Below are 18757 nucleotides of genomic sequence, written 5' to 3'. Positions count from 1 at the left end.
TGCTAACTAACCATGGTGGAACTGGAGTAGTACATACGCACTCCTTGTTTACTCTGGTCGAAGCAATTTCTGAACTCACAACATCTATCGTCGTTTGTTGCTAACCATGGTGGAACTGGAGTAGTACATACGCACTCCTTGTTTACTCTGGTCGAAGCAATTTCTGAACTCACAACATCTAAGTGTCGTCGTTTGACTCGCAGTCGACCGTTAGATTTCTTCGAGCGATAGCCGTGTAATCGTCCGTCGAGAGGTATGTTGGTAGGTCGTGCGGGTGATATCTTAAATAAATCATCATCAAAGACAGCAACATCAGTGTTGGCACTGATGCTTCACTGCCGTAAACAAATTTCTCAGTCCAAGGAACGGACCGAAAGCTGTGATGATGAAACCTAAACAAACTTGAAAAATTAACGCCAGTCGAACTAAGCATTTCAGTTCTGCTTGTTCATTCTGAGCCATAGAACCACAATCGGTTTAAAAATTCCATATATCCCTACTGTTCAGAAATGCCTTAGTTCGGGAAACCAAACAAGGTTTCTGCACATCACCTCATTTCCGTTGAGAACAACTACATTCAGGTCATAAAATTCGAGCCAGATATGTGAACTGTTGTCCTAAAGACAATTTGTCAAAAATCTCCGGTTGCTCCTTAATCTGATTACCTTTGATCAGTGCATCGCTTCAAGCAGGATATGAGGTTGACCGAAATCTGGAGAATGCGCCTACCTACCAAGGAGGGCGAAGCCGATCGCGGACTGTCGACGAGTTTTTAGCAACCTTATGACCGATTTTCCTCCAAGTTAGCAAAGTTTTTAGGGGGTCGCTAATAGACACGAGCTAACTGAATTTACACCAGAGGCTGTTTTTTGTCTAAGTCTTGCATGATGCCTTTGTAAATATTTTCATTACATGGGAATCTGTCTAGTGTTGGACGTGCTGGCTTTCTCTACTTGTGGTAGGTCTACACAATTATATTAAATTATATACATATACTAAATATTATGTTAAATTTTAGACGAGTGTGAAGCCTATGTGCATGGTGTGGTAGCATCAATCTATACTCCGGTCGAGGGTTCTGTTATAGCTATCTCCTGAGGTTGATGTTGTTGCAAGATTTTGTCTCTGGGGAGACCGAGCGTCAAAAAGACCACCATTTGGTATATGGAGCGTAGTTCAGTAGTAAAGCCCCTCCTCAAAGAGACCAAATCACAGGTTAGATCTTTTTCGGCTCACCCTTTGAAATATTCTCAAAAAAAGAAGACAAGTATACAATAGCGTCCCTTTGAAATAAATGAACTCTTTGATCGATCTTCTCAAGTTGCCTTTCTAGGGAAGAAAAGTTGTTCTTACGCCAAAGACTGTGTGTATAGCATCGTCAGAGTTGATCTCTTTTGACATTCGGTCCCTTCGAAGCATTTAGATGAAACCAACTGCAAACCGTTCCATCTGGAAAACAGTCGGTAGACTGGGGCAAATCGTAGTAGTCGTGTGCCAGACGATCAAACCGACGTTGTGGAACGCCCAGTCACATAGAGGGAACAACGATCTACTCGTGCTATCGTTCGGACACCTATTTGGAAAATTAATGAACAAAAGTTCTCTAAACGAATTTTTATCCTGTTGTTTGTCGGTAGAGTGTTTTCCGTCACGCAAACATTTACGAACGGTCTTTGTGTGGGATGGGGCAGTCTTTCAGGAGATGTCAATTTAAGAAATAATCGTATGGCCTAGAGTGAGGTGATGGAGGTGGTCTCACTCGGTGTGGCTACCATGTGCCTACTATCGCGGGTACTTGGCAACCAGTTTACCGAAATTCCGACTTGAGTTGCCATGCCCACAGCTTCAAAACGTATTGATGCAATGTCGTGCACAGCATTGTCTGTCGCACTCTCTGTGGACCGTCGTTCTTAATTGTGTGTAAGCTAACAGGGATGGTCTGTTTAGTGTTGACGACCTTGTTATTCAGACACTCGTCTGCGTTTTACTATATACGTGGTTAGCACTGAGATGTCTTACCGGGATATCCCTTGATACGACCCTTATGATGAAACCAGTCAGCTGTGACCGTCCCAGTTCACAATTCTTTGACAACACCTTATCCGCTTTGTTTGAAAATGGACGGCATTCACATGATTCCCACATAACCGCAGTGGATTATCCAAACATACCTGCAGATCTGTAGTCAGTTCCTCACTCGACGGCGCTGTGCTGTTGTGAACAACTTCCCTCTATGTATTTTCTACCGACAATTTCATTAGACAGTAAGCCACTATCTGAAAGTTCTGACGTGTGTCCTAGTCTATGAAAATGCCTAAAACTCCAAATACTTATATCGGAATCACTAAGCTGGATGCCAGCATCCCCACAAAAGAAATACTTCACCAAAGAGAGGATATTTGGAGCGTAAATTGACATTCTTCCCGGGAAGACAGCTTCAGCTAATTTATGTTGCAGGCGGGATACTGTTTTAGGAGAAGTGGCCTCTGTGAAAGGATCACGAATCAAATCGTGCCTCTCGAGTAGTTATGGTACGTCTATTCCAGGAGAATAGCTTTCATCCTAGGGTTCTCACCACATTTTGAGATACTTAAACAATTTTGGTTTTACTGTCTGTGTATTGCATGTAAAATGAGGGAGCATAAATGTTCTGAACTACGCGCAAAGAGATGGTGGATTGTTAGTCGTGTGGACCACTGGACTACACAGAAATTCCTCTATGGATGAGACGAATGCGTCAGTTAGTTGATCTACAGGCAGTGCTGCGCTTCTTACGTTGGGTTCAACGTCCCTGTCTACATTATCAAGTTTCGATTATCCAAGTGGACTATGGTCTACTTACTTGCTCGTTAATGATGGGGAAAGCTAGTGTGGTCTCTCTCAAGGAATGTCTGTGGAAATTAGTGTAGTAATTCACGTCTGTATATGCCACATCGACAGCGAACTTCTGTGTGCAGTACACAGTTATGTACTTGAGTGGTGTTCTAATAAGGGAGAATCTAAGGCAAGTGTTCAGCATCCTGTTCTATGTTGGAAGGTTAAGCCGACCCCTAGGATACCTAGTGTGGTCCTTTTTGGGACTTGGCTGATGGTCTCTCGAAAAGCATCACTTTGAAGGAGAGTCTCGCAACATTGGAGATAAGCGGTCCTATTTGGCAGAGTGGCCTCCCTTGGAGGAGGTCTTGTTGAAGATGAACTACTGTATGCTCACGCCTGTCATATATCGCTCCTCATAAACCAATCAGAATACAAAACTTCTGAAGACCCGCGACTGTGAATAGCCATCTTACCGGAATTCTTATGAGTGGTTTAAAGTCAAATGGAATTTCGCTGTGAAATGTTATTGCAGAAATTCTCAACCATACGGTTGCACAAGTCCGCCTTAAGACGACAGATGAGTTTTACATTAAGACAATTAGTTATTCATCTGATGCGGAAGAGAGATGACCCAACTCCATTTTTGCAGTTGGGTGCTATCTGGTTGATGAACGTGACGGTTGCCGACACTTAAAAAACCTTAACCATAGAAAACACCATGATTTCTCAATATGTCGGGGGAAAGTTCTGCGGTATCAAGCGTTAGTTAAATAATTCATTTAACCCACACAGGGTAGAATAAATAGTAAGTAGGAGTTGCAGTCTCGAAACGCTACTAACAAACACTGGAAGCATGCGACACATTGTCAACTTTTCCGCCGACGGTATCGTAAATTTAGTGATGAACACTGTTTGTACTCCCTTTAGGTGAATGACTTTAGATTATTGGATTACTTCTGTTGCAACTATTTCTAGTGGGTAAGAATATCATATATCTAGTGGTCTTGACGCAATCTCCGGAAGTCCATGCCCGATGGGCATAGCTCACTGAAGTACACCGTATATACATCACTTTAACTATGATGTCAGACCCTTCGCTTTGTAGTATAGAACTTCTGGAGGTTCTGACATTTGTTCGTCTAGTTAATTGGATAAGCGTAAACTGTGATCGAATAAGTTCAGTAGTTCGATGAGAAACTAGCCTGTATTACTATGAACATGCTGGCTTTGTTCATTGTAGGCGTTTGAGGATCAGGTTATGATTGCATCCAACATGGAGCTGTTCACGCACCATTTCCTAGCCTTGAGTTTCGATTGTTTGAGGTCAGTCATGCTGACTTTGTCATCATACAGTCGTTGAATACTTGCAGAAGCTCATAAAGTACAAGGCCACAACTCACCCCGACGCTATCACTAAAGTCTGTCAACGACTGCTTATTCTTTGCTGGTTACCTGGACTCGCAACTGACGATAGTCAGTTCTATCCTATTCCGAGTAATCCGTACACCTGGGTGCCGAGAAAACGATGACATCAAGGTGGTGGGCGGTTCCGTGCATATTTCTACACTTTAGGAGTAGCAATGTTTCTGCTGATGGGTATCTCGTCTCTTATGAGATGAAATGGTCACCAATCGAATCGGAAGCTTCGGACGGGTAGGCTCCGGAAGCAGGGAGGCTAGCGCAACAGGGAATGCATGGAAGCTATTTTAGCTATGCAGAAGTACATGGTACAGGAGATCGGCTCTTAGTAATGTCACCAAATTTAATAGTGAAAATTATATATACATATATAGATATATAATCAGAGTCAGCCTATAGATGTATGAGCGGAATATTTCCAGCAACAGTTGTAAGTCTGTGTAAGTCATAGGCTTCTACACTGATGCGATACAGTTGATCTTCCCAACTCGAACTGAGTTTGTGTTCAGATTCACCTCTAGTTTATGGTACACTGGTCCACCTTTGTACCTTGAAACGCCATAGGATCGCCTTTCCATAGGAGCTATTCCAGGCGTCGTTTAAAGATGATGAGTGGCTGTGTTTTGCCTTAACAAGCTTTGTGAACTTGGAATCATCTTCCAGATAGCTGGGCCAAATCAGCTCAAGGGATGTCCGGAAAGACTCAAACTTGTCGTGAAGTGGAGGATTGCTCTGATGATATTGTGATAACCAACCTCGTCTTGAATCCAAGTGCCTCAAGCAGGGTTTCAACCAGGTAGGGGAGCATTGCATTACATCAAGTGCTAGAATAACGCAACCAACGTTCAGTAAAAGCGCTTTTTTGGAGTTAAATGGATTTTGGACTCTCTCAATCGGTCCATTGTTTTACGTATATGTTCCTGAATTTTGTGCGTATATCCGGTGTTTCTTTCTTCCATACTTCTGGTTGGGCAAAGGTTCACCACGATTTTCCATTGCTAATTGGATTAATCAAGAAGTTCTTATCTTCCCCTTCTGCTCAGTTATGCCACTAGCATCTTTCTGAAATATGTTTAATAGGATGGTGAGTTTTGTAATCGAACTCACAGGAATACCAGTGGATCTGAATCATACAGACGGTATTTTCTCGTTATTTAACGTCCAGTTCGCACAGTCCCACCCAAAGAGTCTCTCTTTTCGGCATGAGTTTCGCACCAAAATAGTTCGAGACTTCCCCGGGATTTTTCACTTCTCCCGTGTTTCTTGAGTTTGTGGACGGATATTTGCATGGGCTGTGTGTAATGTGACCAATGTACGCATTATTAGGTTGTGGTAAACTTTGCCAGTTCGAGTTATTTATGGAAGCAGAGACGATTATTATTAAAGCCAAAAGGTCGTATATACAAGATACCCAAAAAACAAGGTTCCTACCTTTTTGTTGCGATATTGGTTAAGGTCTTCAAAATTTTTGGCATGTATGCCTTCGTATAACAAGAGTTTGGTTATACAGTATGTTCGCGGTAGTTGCTTGCTGAAGAATTATAACCATTAGAGCGGCGAAAAACACCAGTCACTTTAAAGTGTCTGAACCACGTATATCCAATCAACGCCCACAAGAAAACGAAATATCCATTACGAGATATTTTTAGCGAGTGTCACAAGAGACAGACTATGACTTTTTGGCATGTATGCCTTCGTATAACAAGAGTTTGGTTATACAGTATGTTCGCGGTAGTTGCTTGCTGAAGAATTATAACCATTAGAGCGGCGAAAAACACCAGTCACTTTAAAGTGTCTGAACCACGTATATCCAATCAACGCCCACAAGAAAACGAAATATCCATTACGAGATATTTTTAGCGAGTGTCACAAGAGACAGACTATGACTATCATAAACGAGAGATTCGCCTGGGTTCCAGGTGAGCCTGCCGTCAGAACCAAATTAGTATGCAGATGATTGTAAAGTAGAAAACGTCCACCGTCCAACTGAGTGGCGTGGGGTCTACATGATTCGCGCACGTGGATAAGAACCATACAGGACCTGAGTGATAGCCGATTTCATTCAGTGACATAAATTCACTTCTTTTTTTGGATCTTTTATCCAGAGCTCTTCCGTCGCTCGATGCTGGATCAATTTCAGGCTAGGGTGGCGAAGAATGTCTCGTCAGTCCTACGGATGACGTCTCACTTCAGTGTGAAGCTCAGATTTATTCCTTTTAATCATGATCGAAGGTTCGGACATCTTGAATCCTGTTCATTCTCAATAGGGGATGTTAAGCTTTTTTAGATGAGTTCTCAACCTTCACGGTTGAGTGCTGTGTGAGCGGATCTTGCAAATGGCATCCCCTCGGTTTCTTCACTAGTTTTCATCGTTTTGACTGAGATAAGTACCCAGATGTCGAAACCAGTACTCGTGTATATTTGGGCACATAGCTCCTGTTTCATGCATATCGATCGGGTGTCATCAGAAGATAGATATTGTGTAAAGGAAATGAGAAGAAGTACTGACCAAAGCATACCGCATAACGGAACGACATTATGTGGAAGGCAAACTTCAGAATATAGGGATGCTATGATCGAACGGAACAGGCGCCGTAGTAACGTAATACAAGCGGATGTCAGCCAGAACATATCATGCAATGTGAAACTCAATGTCGGTAGAAAATAGGAACAGCTCAGAAAGTCCAAGAACAAAAACTCCAAGGGCATGTTCATAACGCACGGTGTCATGAGCCACAAAATATCAAGCTTCTCTAAAATCGATAGAGGCTGAACATGTCTAGGAAAATGAACAAACTTAGTCCAAGCAGTAGGGAAACATTCACGAGAAATAAAACCAATGGTCATGCGTTTGCGCATGTTAAGCTGTTCCGTTCATATCATGAAAAAACAAACCACTGCGATGAGGTTCAAACGTTTACCTTCCGACGGTGGTACACACAGGACAATCGCATGAGAGTAGGGAAACAGGTTGGACCAAAAACCAAACAGAGCTGTACAACCACACCGATCGAGCCGCATTATCTCATTGCGGCCGAACACTACTAAACCGTCGGTCGCGAATCACGAATGCTTGCTAGGCGGCCATCCTGGACCGAACAAAACAACAGAGTAGGTGTTCCATGGGCCAAAGGATTATGCGTAAGTTTTAAATTCTAGAAAAACCATTTGGATACTTGGTGATCTGCATTCACAACAGTAGCGAATGTGCGTTCGTGTCGGCGTAAAATGGGTATAGGCACCGGAAGACGCGAAGGCGCTGAGTATGTATGCTTAACCTCAGTTAAACTGCCCGAGTGTGGTCATGTTTTCAAAGATGCCAACCTCGTTAGCACTGGTACTGTTGATTGGATGATGTATACTCTGATTTCTCATATATACAGCGGTCCTGTTAATCCTCAATCCAAAAATAAATTAGCTGCATGATCACACCAGCTTTCACAATGTTCGTGACTGCAGCTAGTTATCGTTCGCAATTGGGACCGACGAGTAGATACACAGCTGTTCCGTGTGTGTTCATTGGCGGTGCGTGTGAATTCATGACACGAATCCATTAGCAACGTTACTTCAGATCTTCGGGATTAAACCCCTTTAGTCTCATTTTACGGCAGCTCTTCGAATTATAATGGATGCACGCAGAATATTTAGTGTTTCTTTAGACCAGCAATTCCTGTAGATTGATACATGGGCAATTCTAGTGACCAAAACCGAGAGGTATGCGGAAGCTCAAAACGTCCAAACGCCGTCGTCACATTCGTGCTCAACAGATAGGAGGCCGGGTAGCGCAACGACACCTACATCTTTTGCATCCGTTACTGCCGAGGAAGAATCGTTGATGAGCACAAAGCCACAAAAGATGCTCACAATTGCAATTTTTTCCTGACTCCAAGCCACGCGGGACACTAGATCACTGGTCTGGTGAACGGACACGTGCCACAGTTGCATTGAAATAAGCGATATCAAAGCTCCTCGTATTGGACAGGAGAGTTGTTAAACCTCAATATAACCCATCTTTCACCAAGTCAGAATTACAGTTGTTTGATATGTACGCAGGAACTACAAAAACGAACGAATATTATTTCGGCAAGAGTGGGTTCTTATGGAAGTTGATTTACGAGCAACGCGAAGGTAGTTAACAATTAGAATTCATTGGAATACGGAAGCATCATTTCGATATCTGTCAGCTGTGTTGAAACCAATTCAACAACAGTGACCGTTAAATGAAAATGGAGAATAGTCGAAAGATAATATTGAAGAATGATGAGTCTGACAATTACACTCATTTAACAATCAATTCGGTTTTCACAGGATACTCAAGTGAAGCTCTGGTTTACGAAATTCTTCAACTGAATCTCTCGTTTACGATATGCTTCAACTGTGCTGCACAAAGGCCATCTCAGTTGTAGCCTGATTCCGCTTGCCCTTCCTATTGTATGCAAAATAAGAGGCGGCTGCACTACGCGACGATCGATGTGGAATGAAATTATTGATGTTCACACCTTCCACCCCTAAACTAGAGGGCCAGGAGACAGTTTGCTTGACCTCTACCCATTGATCAACTTGGTATGGGCAACTGTAATACGAGAAAAAGCGAGATTCAGCTGGATTCAGTTGAGTATCCGGTTAACACCAAATTAGAGTGGTGACGAATTCCGTCCAGTTTTGAATTTAAGTTGAACATATGACCGATGGAAACTCGGGGACTGCGGCTACCTGATGAGGCCCAAGAAGAAGGGCATAGCCTGTCGTGAGCTCTCGAATGCTTTCCTTACGAGTAGTGTGTTACGCCTAGACAATGTATTGCCTCATCACGTTGTAGACAGTGTAATGTACCTTAAACATCGTTGCAATCGAAATATGAGATAGACTTGTGGAGCATATTCGGTTGAAAAAGACTATAATAGAAAATGAGAGATTTAGTCAAGTCTCCGATCAACACCAAATTAATGTGCAGATGAGAGTATTTGACGAACCTACAGTATTCCTCAGAAGGCCACAATGATACACAATGTTGCACCATGTAAGGTGGCCTTATTCTCCACAGATACTCTACAAGAGGCGACTTCCAGCCCTTGTGGCGCAATAGGTTAGCGCGTTCGGCTGTTAACCGAAAGGTTGGTGGTTCGAGCCCACCCAGGGGCGGCGGGCTTTTGCGATTGGCTGGATCGAGCCAATATGCTTGTTTCGCACAAATCGTGGGGCGCAACTTTGGTGCCCCGCTGGATTACCCTATATTTTTTCTGACGGGTCTCTGATATTCTTTTGCGTGAATAATGTTTGTGGCAGTTTAACTTGAGAAATGAAAGTTGATGAATTTTGGATTCACTGCTGGCTATCTCCTGTATTATTTTGCTTTTTCATGCTTTTGGGTCATTGACACACCCAAGGAATTTGTGTGAATCTGGCATACCACTCATGAATAGTATATTTTCAGCGATCATTATTTGCGGTTCCCTTCAGTGCTGTCCCTCGTTCCCGGCGCTTTTGTGGACGAAAAGAAATTTTCACGTAGTACACAATCCACCGATAGGTTTCATTTGTAAGCGATACCAATCAATTCACCCTTTTAGTATAGGAAAACATTTGCACAGGATATTAGAATTTGGTTTACGCACGTTGTCGTGTATGTTAACTCCGCCTGTAGTCGCGTAGCCGCATATTCTTGTTGTCATACGATAAAGTATACCAACCGAAGGATTCCCTTTGGTGGCTTCTGTGCATGGAAGAGAGACAACCTACGTGCATTTTGTCAAACATCGGCGGACCTGTAGTAAGCAGCAGATTAAACGAAACAATGGGTCGAGAAATGATGCCCTTTCATTCTAAACCCGAATGAGTCATGAGCCTCATGGGGTATTTGGCTATGAATCGAGAAGCACAGGGTCGTCCCTATGTAATTTTGCAGTCAATACCATTCAAACACACTGGAAAACCTTACGAACAGCAAGGTTTTGGTTAACCAATGGGAATTCGCTGTACAGAATAAGGATCAATTTGTCAGGAACTGCGACTCAATTCTGGTGGCCTCTACACACTATCAGCGATTTTCCTTTGAGCTTCCTCTACACCAGTAGCCTTCATTTCCAAAGGCGTTATCAACATTCAAAAGAAACCATGTGCTTGGTGGACTGGTTGGAATGCCCAAGCACCTTGCTCACTCCGGTGGTCGATATTCGCACAAACTACGGTTGCTTTCTGGACAAGGTAGTGAGACGGCGATCGATCAAACGCGCTTTTTCAACATTTCAAACGGTTACTCATGGTGTAACGACGTACACGGCAAATGGTGTCCGGTCAATCGTCAAAGTACGGTCACTGTATTTGATGCAAGGTTTGTCCATCATTGTTTACCATTTGAAAGGCATCCAGGAAATTTTAAGAGGACGCTTGAAAGCAAAAGCGGTTTCTATTTCGGTGTATAAAAGCTTGTAGTCGTTTGGTTCATGTTGGTCAATGGACAAGTTCGTGCTCTTCATTTCAGTGGTGGTGAAAAGACAGTATCTGATGGTAGTGCAGTGATGGATACACGGTGTATCCATAAGACGACATGCTAAACTAAACCTCATGGTAGGTAAGGTATTTAATTAAGATCTTAGTATGCTGTCGATGGCCGCATATGACCGCAACAGGCGTAAAAAGAACGATAACTCATCACTAAATCATGTCCCTATATAAAACCATGTCCTAACGGCTATCCTCTATAAAATGACTAGATGGGTGGAAGAGAACATTAGAAACAACTTTGAGCATGTAGAATTCATTTTGATTGATTTAGGGCATCTAGAACGAAATCCTCTGAGAGAACAATTCCTTTTGTCCAATTTCACGAGACAGCTTCCATTGAGAGCATGCTTAAACAGGGTCTACCTGTATTACCCACGTACAAACACAAGCAAAATGGTCAAATTGGACGATAACGCCTCTTTTTTCTAATCAATATGTGAAAGGACTTTTCCGGCCAGAAACCCGGGAGAAAAAAGAAAACCTGAATGTAACCTGATGGTATTCTTTCATATTATGTATACTATGGGTTGCACCTATGACGACCTTTCCGTTATATCCGCTGTTTTGCTACCATAGGGTGCAACTTCACAAAATCCTGTTAAGATCTGGTTTCACCTAATTCAGATGGTACTATTGAGCCAGATAAATCCAACTTTAAGCCTCCTCACTTCCGGTGGACGCACTGTTCATCTACGTGGATCGAATAACCGATACTAAGACTAATCAGCTGAAAAAAATAGTTCGCCAAATAACTTTTCGTGGTTGCTTGTGAAGTTTATCCGTATACTTTTCGGCTGAATTTCTGACGAACACAAGGACAGAGTGAAACGAGATAACTTTTAGAGGGGTTCACTGTCATTGAACATAAGCGGGGAATGATTACGCTAGGCGATTTCGGCAAAACAACTTGAATAGCGGAAAATCCAAGTGTGGCCAGTGATTTTGACATATAACCAACAATCAACTGAATAAATCCAAACCGGAAGGAACGTTTCTAGTCTGTTGTAGTTTGAGGAGATTTTGGAATTTTTAATGGAGATTTGCTCCCGTAGGTAAAGCTAATCTATGCTGAGAAGCAGAGATGTAATGTACATTTGTTTCATCGATATCGGCTATAATGAGTAGTGCGCATTCCATGGGAATTCAGTTGGAAGTCTCGAAACCCTTCACTTTCAGGCTAGTAGTTTGAACACGAGTGGCTTATTGGTACTCGCACCTGAGCATGATATAGCTCCACCCACATCACGTGGTATATTGTTGAATGGCTCCGTGATTGAAATGAGAGTAAATCACGCTGCTCAATAGTTTGGTATTCAGGTAATAGCTAAAAGGTCGCAGATTTGACTCGTCGTGCTGAGTCGTCATGATATACGCAACGCTGACGAATTTTATTGTGGATGAATTACCTGCACAGTGCCTCTCGGCTTTTCAGTATAGGCTGATTTCACTTACAGGTTGAAGTTTCCATTAAAGATTTCCAAATCTCTTCATGCCATCAACAATCGATAAGTGAAAATCCCATCTGAGGAGTTAACGCTCAACGAGCGAGCCGAGGCGTGTAACTACTTGATGTAGACCCTGGGAGTAAATGAAGAGTGGCGCTATACTCTGTTTAATTGCGAGTCGATCGGTGCTAATCAGCTGCTCGTGACCGAAAGATGAAGTGTTCAAACCATAAGCCATAAGGTTGCTGTTTCGAGACTCCATAGAGTTCTGTACGCTGCGCCCTGCTGCTGATTCCCAATCAGGAAGAAACGACTGTATGGTAATTCTCGGCATTACATCGTACATTATTCTTATCGAGAGAGAATTCCGCTCAAGTACTCTGACTGTACTGTTCTAATGGAAATTATCACATGTCAAAGTGGAGTGCAGCTGTGTGCGAATTACGGAGCAAATATTCGATTGTGGTATATTGCTGGATTCTTCGTTAAGCTATCTTATCTAAGTCTTTTTAACTCGGGCACGCTTAATCTTGTGTGAACGAGTAACGGCTGCTCATATACTTAAACCTTTTCTATTGTCATGCAATAAACTTTGAAGTCAAATTGTACATATAAAAGTGTTTTGTGAGAACATCCGCATGGAATTCATAACGAGTGAGGTCGAATCGAAGGGGTGTTTATTTCGGTTAAACAACGATGGTTCAACAACTCGTCTTTCTGAGGAAATTAACCATCGAAAGTTCTAAAACTGATTAAAGTTCTTGATGGGTGTAATAAGCGTAATCACAAAAACAAACGCGAAGTCCAACTGACACCTATCGTCTAAAGTGAATTATCGAGGGGCTATGGTCACGTGTGTAGGTTGAGGGTGATGCTACGCTCTACCATACGTTCAGCTTCCGTAGACTCCCCATTCCAGCTAATACAGTTACGTACAGGAAGCCAGATAGATCAATCTTTCTGTTCATCGCCCTATTACGGCCGGTGACTAGTCATTTTCGTTACGCTGTGTGACGTAACAAGGAACCTCATGAGTAGAACTGATGGTAGCTCGTGAAAATGGAGTTTATCTAACTGCGAAAGGTGTTCATTTGAGGTAGGCAGATTTGAGTGAAGAAATAGCGGACATATATTGGCTACCGTTCCGGCTGACTTAAATTGTAAACCGCCAGAGATTTCACACACTATCGTTTTGTATGTACCGAAAGCCCTGTCGGAGCTGCATAGGCGTGGGGGAAGAAGGCAGGGTGTGTCTGCTACGACATGTAGACTCTTCATAGCTTTCGATGTTGGTACAAGTTTTCGAGCGTGAAGCGAACAGCTCTTACGTGTTCCAAAGGTTGCAATTCCAGTTGCAGTTGGACAAAATCCAGATTGCCAAGAGGACTGAGATCAAGCTGTGATGTCGACGGTCTCCAAAGCGTCCCGTCACAGAAATCGGGACGCAGGCCGACATAGCTCGCTTGGATCTGCAGGCAAAAAATATTAAATAGTCTAAATAATTGTGTCTCATGGTGTGCGCTTCACATCTGCAAAGTGTAAAGTGCTGCTGCAAGAGGGGTGGGCTAGAACCCCAACCTCATATTTGCGGATGAGCTGCTTGAGGTGGTAGGCAAACATTCCTACCTGGGCAGCTATATCAATCCCGGTGGTGTCGTGAAAGATAATATATCCAATTGGGAAGACTAGAGCAGCTTTTGGGAACCTGCGTCACCTGTGGCGTAGGCGTGACACCAACTTTTCCGCCAAGGGTCGAGTTTACAATACTGCGGTACGATCCATATTGTTTTACGGGTCAGAAAGCTGGCCGCTGCCCGCCGAGGAAGTCAAAAGAGTTTCAGTGTTTGAGCAACAATATCTTCAGAGCATTGTCCGAGTCTGGTGGGAACAGCGGACCAGCAATGCTGAAATACCTAGAATGGTATCCGGAAAAATAACTCGCCAACGACAGATGAACCGATCACATTGCATAGGTTGCGCTGGCTTGGCCACGTGCTCAGTGAGCCAGTCAACCGACTTCCTCGAAGGTTTCATTTTGCAGAACCACGAGAAAGGTGGAAACGCTCCAGGGGAGGTCCAAGTGATTTGGCACCGAAGTGTGAAATTCATTAACAGCTAACTCAGCAGCGCTGATCATTGCTGTCTTCCTCGTTGGAGACACCACATCAATGATTGGAGACATTGTCAGACATGTTCCAGTCGCGCCCTCAATGGCGCTCGTGCATCCAAGCTATTGCCTTCAGTACATAGCTCCATTCTCAACCACCCCCCCACCAACTTAAAAGTCCACTGACAGACCTGTATTTACGCAGCGATTCATCAGCTCCCACCTCCAATGCGTAGCTACCCACCCCAGTCCACAAATCATCGATAGACGAAATTGTGACAGCTAAAATCGCTGTACGACAAGCACGTGGTTCTTACCGTTATGATGACGATGAGATCAAGACAGAATGAAAGCCATTGAGTGGCATTCAGATGACCTGCAGTGGTTTAACTATAAAATTTTGTCCACATAGTGCCCGCCTTCTGTACAGTATGTGAATTTTGAAACCCAAGTTCATGTCCGAATCAGTAAAGTCAGGAACTTTGTACTTCTATTGTGAGACGGAAACTAGTCACGGCATCTCCACTGGTTAGTATTTCTGGTTTGTAAGCCACTGTCCTCCGTTTGCTCCTCTTTACCAAATCTAACTTTCAATTTTGTGACTCTCACATGAGCTTATGCCATTTGGTACACTGTCAGCGACGATATCACTGTGCGGTATTGTTTGTGTTTACAGCAGCACATGTACATGTGTGAGACGGAATTCTAAGGTCAGATGATCGCCGCCCTCATTTTCAGGGTCGTCTGTGCTTTGCGACAATAATGGCTTGCTTGGTTGTGACACTCCCCATAATGAAACAGTGTGTGTGACTTCATTTTCAGCTGACCATAAACGAGTTTTTTGGGCTGAATCCCCTCGAAAAATGCTGTGATTTATCAGCTCGCCGATTTTAATTTCATGTGTCGGCTGTAATTTACCAGTTCCTTTCTGAATGGTGTAGCAGAAAAGGTTACTCTTCTGTAAACTATGAGACAAAATGGGGCAGAGAAAAGTATAAGTGAGCATTCAGGTCAGTGAGTTTGGCAGCGACTGGGTTCTTTGACTTATTTTACAAGAAGTAAGTTATGCTTCTTTATTACTGCAGTTATGAGTTACCTTCTACTTGATGTGTACCTTTTCTTGATTACGATACAACGTTAACAGCTAACTGTGAATGAAAAGTTCACACATGTAGTTATGATAAATTAATTACTTATTATTCACTGACTTCCCCATCAAACATCATACTACTTACTGGCCCGCAGTAACCTGAGTAGGTCTGTCAGGACAAAAAGCGAGGTATTCATGAAGCCCGTTATCAGCAAGTCCACGCCAGAATCCTGGAGATGGGGAAGAGCCCCGCTAAGGGGACTTGATTCTGATTGACTCCAATTATAATTAATAAGGAAGCGCCTTCTTGTCCGTGGCGCTTCCCTATGCGGTACTCTAGACGTTCATTTCTTGCGTCCACGCCAACTTCTACTTCTGTTGGTTCATGAGTTGATATAAAGTGAGCGGGAATTCACACGCATAAGCATAAGCAGGATGGATGCGCTGCAAATCCGCGGCAGTATACCCAGTCACTGGAATACTATATGGAAGCACTGCGTTTGTATGTATTATTGTTCTCTTTTGTTAACAACAAAATCACTTGATAAATCAGAAGGCAAGAGACACTAATAAAGCCTGTGTTTTGAGAGCGTGAGGTTACAATAACTAGGTGCACCTTAATCAAGTCAAATACAATACCAAAAATACAAAGGTTCAAACGGAGGATTTGTCGTTCTGAGTGTAAGTTGTAATAGTTGCTCCGAGTTTGTTTGGCGGATACACTGTTACACGTTCCTGTTTGTCCGCAGTTTTTGGTGTGTTGAGCCGGTCTGTGCTCTGACGTGCGCGTGATGCGTGTTTGTGTAATTGACTGTGTTCTGTCCTTATGTATATGTCGTTGCAATGCGTGGAAAGTGAAAACAATAGTGTGAAATCACCTGGCGTTCTTCAAAAGGTCATGGAACGGGAGCTGACATGACACGTGTTCACGCGTGATTGTGAGACAGACAAAACGGAATGGGGGCAGTAGGCGCCGGTGTGAAACTGATTAGAGGAATAATCAAGCAGAAGGGTAACCGTTACACATGCACCGAACATTTTGGGACGCACACGCGTCATCAACCAGCCGGATCCGAACGAGCCCTTGGGACAGTGTTCATTAACACCCTCCACACGTATTATCCTGTCATAATAAACTATTTTGAGGCCAAAACACTTCTCGCCCATAACGATGGTAAACATAAGGAAAATCTAAATGCTCATCCCACTGCGGAACGCAGTCAGATGCCTCCAGAGAGCGTATATTATTGCAGCCGCTCCTTAAGCACTGAAAACCGAACAGGTCAGAACTGTGTGCACTAGCTGTGATTTCAATTGGACGGAATCCAGCTACCCAATCCCAACCAACATAAGAGATAATGTTTTAGCGGCATTTCTACCGATCGAGTTTATCTCCTTTTATTTTAACCGTCGGCCTCACTTTATTGGAAATTGGAATATTAATTTCACAGCACACAACAAAAACAGAGTCGTGGCGCAGACAATTTATATCGCACAGATAGACATTTACATACCGGTGGTTGGATCAATGTTTGGCTGAGTTGTTACCTGAGGCTCTTCTATTCTTTCTATAGAATGGATTTTATCACCTTGCATTCGAAATGAGGTCAACCCGTGCTGGCAGGCCTACACGCATTGTAGAGATATTTCATCCTTGTTAGAATTCGCCAGCAATGCGCACCTCACAAATCTCTAGAATGATTCAAACCTGCGACCTTCTGGTTTGGTCATGAATGGCTGAGTATTACTGTAATTAAATTGAGACTGGATTCAAACATCTCGTCCTCCTACCTACCTAGTTGTCTGTTCTATTGAGTAAATAATTCTTGGACAATCTCAAGAGATTGATGGTTTATTTCCTTGCTGAGCAGCCTATTTGGCAACTATTTTTAGGATGGGGTTTCCCGCCAGTTCCCCATAACTGCATTGAATCTCCACGATACTACAGACAAGATTGAAAAGCACTCTGATGATTTACCCTGAAGCTAATTTATGAGTCATTGAATCTCCACGATACTACAGACAAGATTGAAAAGCACTCTGATGATTTACCCTGAAGCTACATGATTTATGAGTTAACTCACCACCAAACTTCTCTCCCAGTCCTTGGTCAATTTCCTCGTACAACCTGCCCTCCAGTCTTTGTCACCAGGTAAAAATGCTTGCACATCATTCGATTCCTCTTCATCTGTCCGCAGAATCCCATAACAGTGGGACATTCTTCCACTCTGTTTTCTGAGTTTATTAAGATATTCAACTGTTCAAGACTCGGGTTGAAAACGAACTGTCCGATCCTGTTATACATGCAAGTACTAGTCCTAGTCTTGTCCAAAGGTCTGGTTATTCTTTTTCTGCATATTCGTTATCTTTTCAGAGGACTTGCATCCATGGATTCTCCACTTCGCTGAAGTCTACTTCGTGAATAAAAAAAATGAATTCCGGTAGCACATTGGCCTTACACGTCAGGCGATCGGAACTCAAAATGCTACTACGACTGGTAAATCGGTGTTGCAACAACAGATGCGCAGGTCATCAGAATATCCTGTGAAGGCACCTGTCCTGGAAGGAATCCGGATCGTAGGAATGCTATTTCACAATATTATCCGCTTGACCTCCTGGTCTGATTCCAGTACTTTTCTTTTGGCCAACCAGAATAGTCGAATCAACCAGGAACGAATATTCAAGAAAGCATGATTTGAATGCATTTGGCGAAGCGATGGCTATACAACGCTGATGAGAGCAAAAGTACCCATATATTGACCTAGAAAAGACGAATGCAAGAAATGAAGGACTGCACGTTGAGGTAAAAGGATATTTTTGTGGAAATTTTAACTCCACAGTTTACGTCTTCCCAGTCAAATATTCCGAACTGGAATTATACACTGCGTGGGTTCGCAAACGGTTTATTCGTCCTTGACTTGAGGCGCACTGTGGTTAAGACAGTGCTCAAAGCTCCTAGTGTTTACAAGCAAACTCATTCGAAGCAATACATCATTCTAAAAAAACCGCCTGGTTTCTGATTGTGGTGAACGTAACGTGCGGCGCAGCACCTACCTGGAAACCAGTCAAATCTTTCACCAATAACATATATTAACGGACCATGCAGGTAATACATTTTCTGTGTAGACCAACCGGTTTCGTCAGGTGATGAAACCACTTTAGGTGATGACTAGCTGGCATTTGACTAGGGCACTTCGCTCCATAGTTGTTCGTGACAGCGTTGGAAACTGTGTAAGTAGTCGACGTCGAGCATTAAAACATTAGCCAACATGAGCATGCAGCGAAGGATAATGGCATTCCTTAAGACAGGACATTAAATAACCCGAAGCTGACATTCTTCGAATTTAGAATTCACCGGGAAGGCAGCAAATTTGT

General features: G+C 43.1%; 1 protein-coding gene across 1 annotated transcript in view; it reads right to left on the bottom strand.

Annotated features, from left to right (window-relative positions):
• Positions 1-17601, bottom strand: part of T265_10683 (hypothetical protein) — a gene marked incomplete at both ends in the record, with an annotated part of 22679 nt that extends 5078 nt beyond the window's left edge. The window contains 3 exons of the mRNA XM_009177138.1: positions 12-281; positions 13514-13654; positions 17467-17601. Of these exons, the coding sequence (XP_009175402.1) occupies positions 12-281; positions 13514-13654; positions 17467-17601 (546 nt within the window). The remainder of the gene's footprint in view (positions 1-11; positions 282-13513; positions 13655-17466) is intronic.
• Between the last annotated feature and the right edge of the window lie 1156 nt (positions 17602-18757).

This window comes from Opisthorchis viverrini, assembly GCF_000715545.1.
Source record: "Opisthorchis viverrini unplaced genomic scaffold opera_v5_393, whole genome shotgun sequence".
Lineage (NCBI taxonomy): Eukaryota > Metazoa > Platyhelminthes > Trematoda > Opisthorchiida > Opisthorchiidae > Opisthorchis > Opisthorchis viverrini.
Note: the sequence above shows the minus strand (reverse complement) of the source record. Positions and strands in the feature narration are given on the sequence as shown.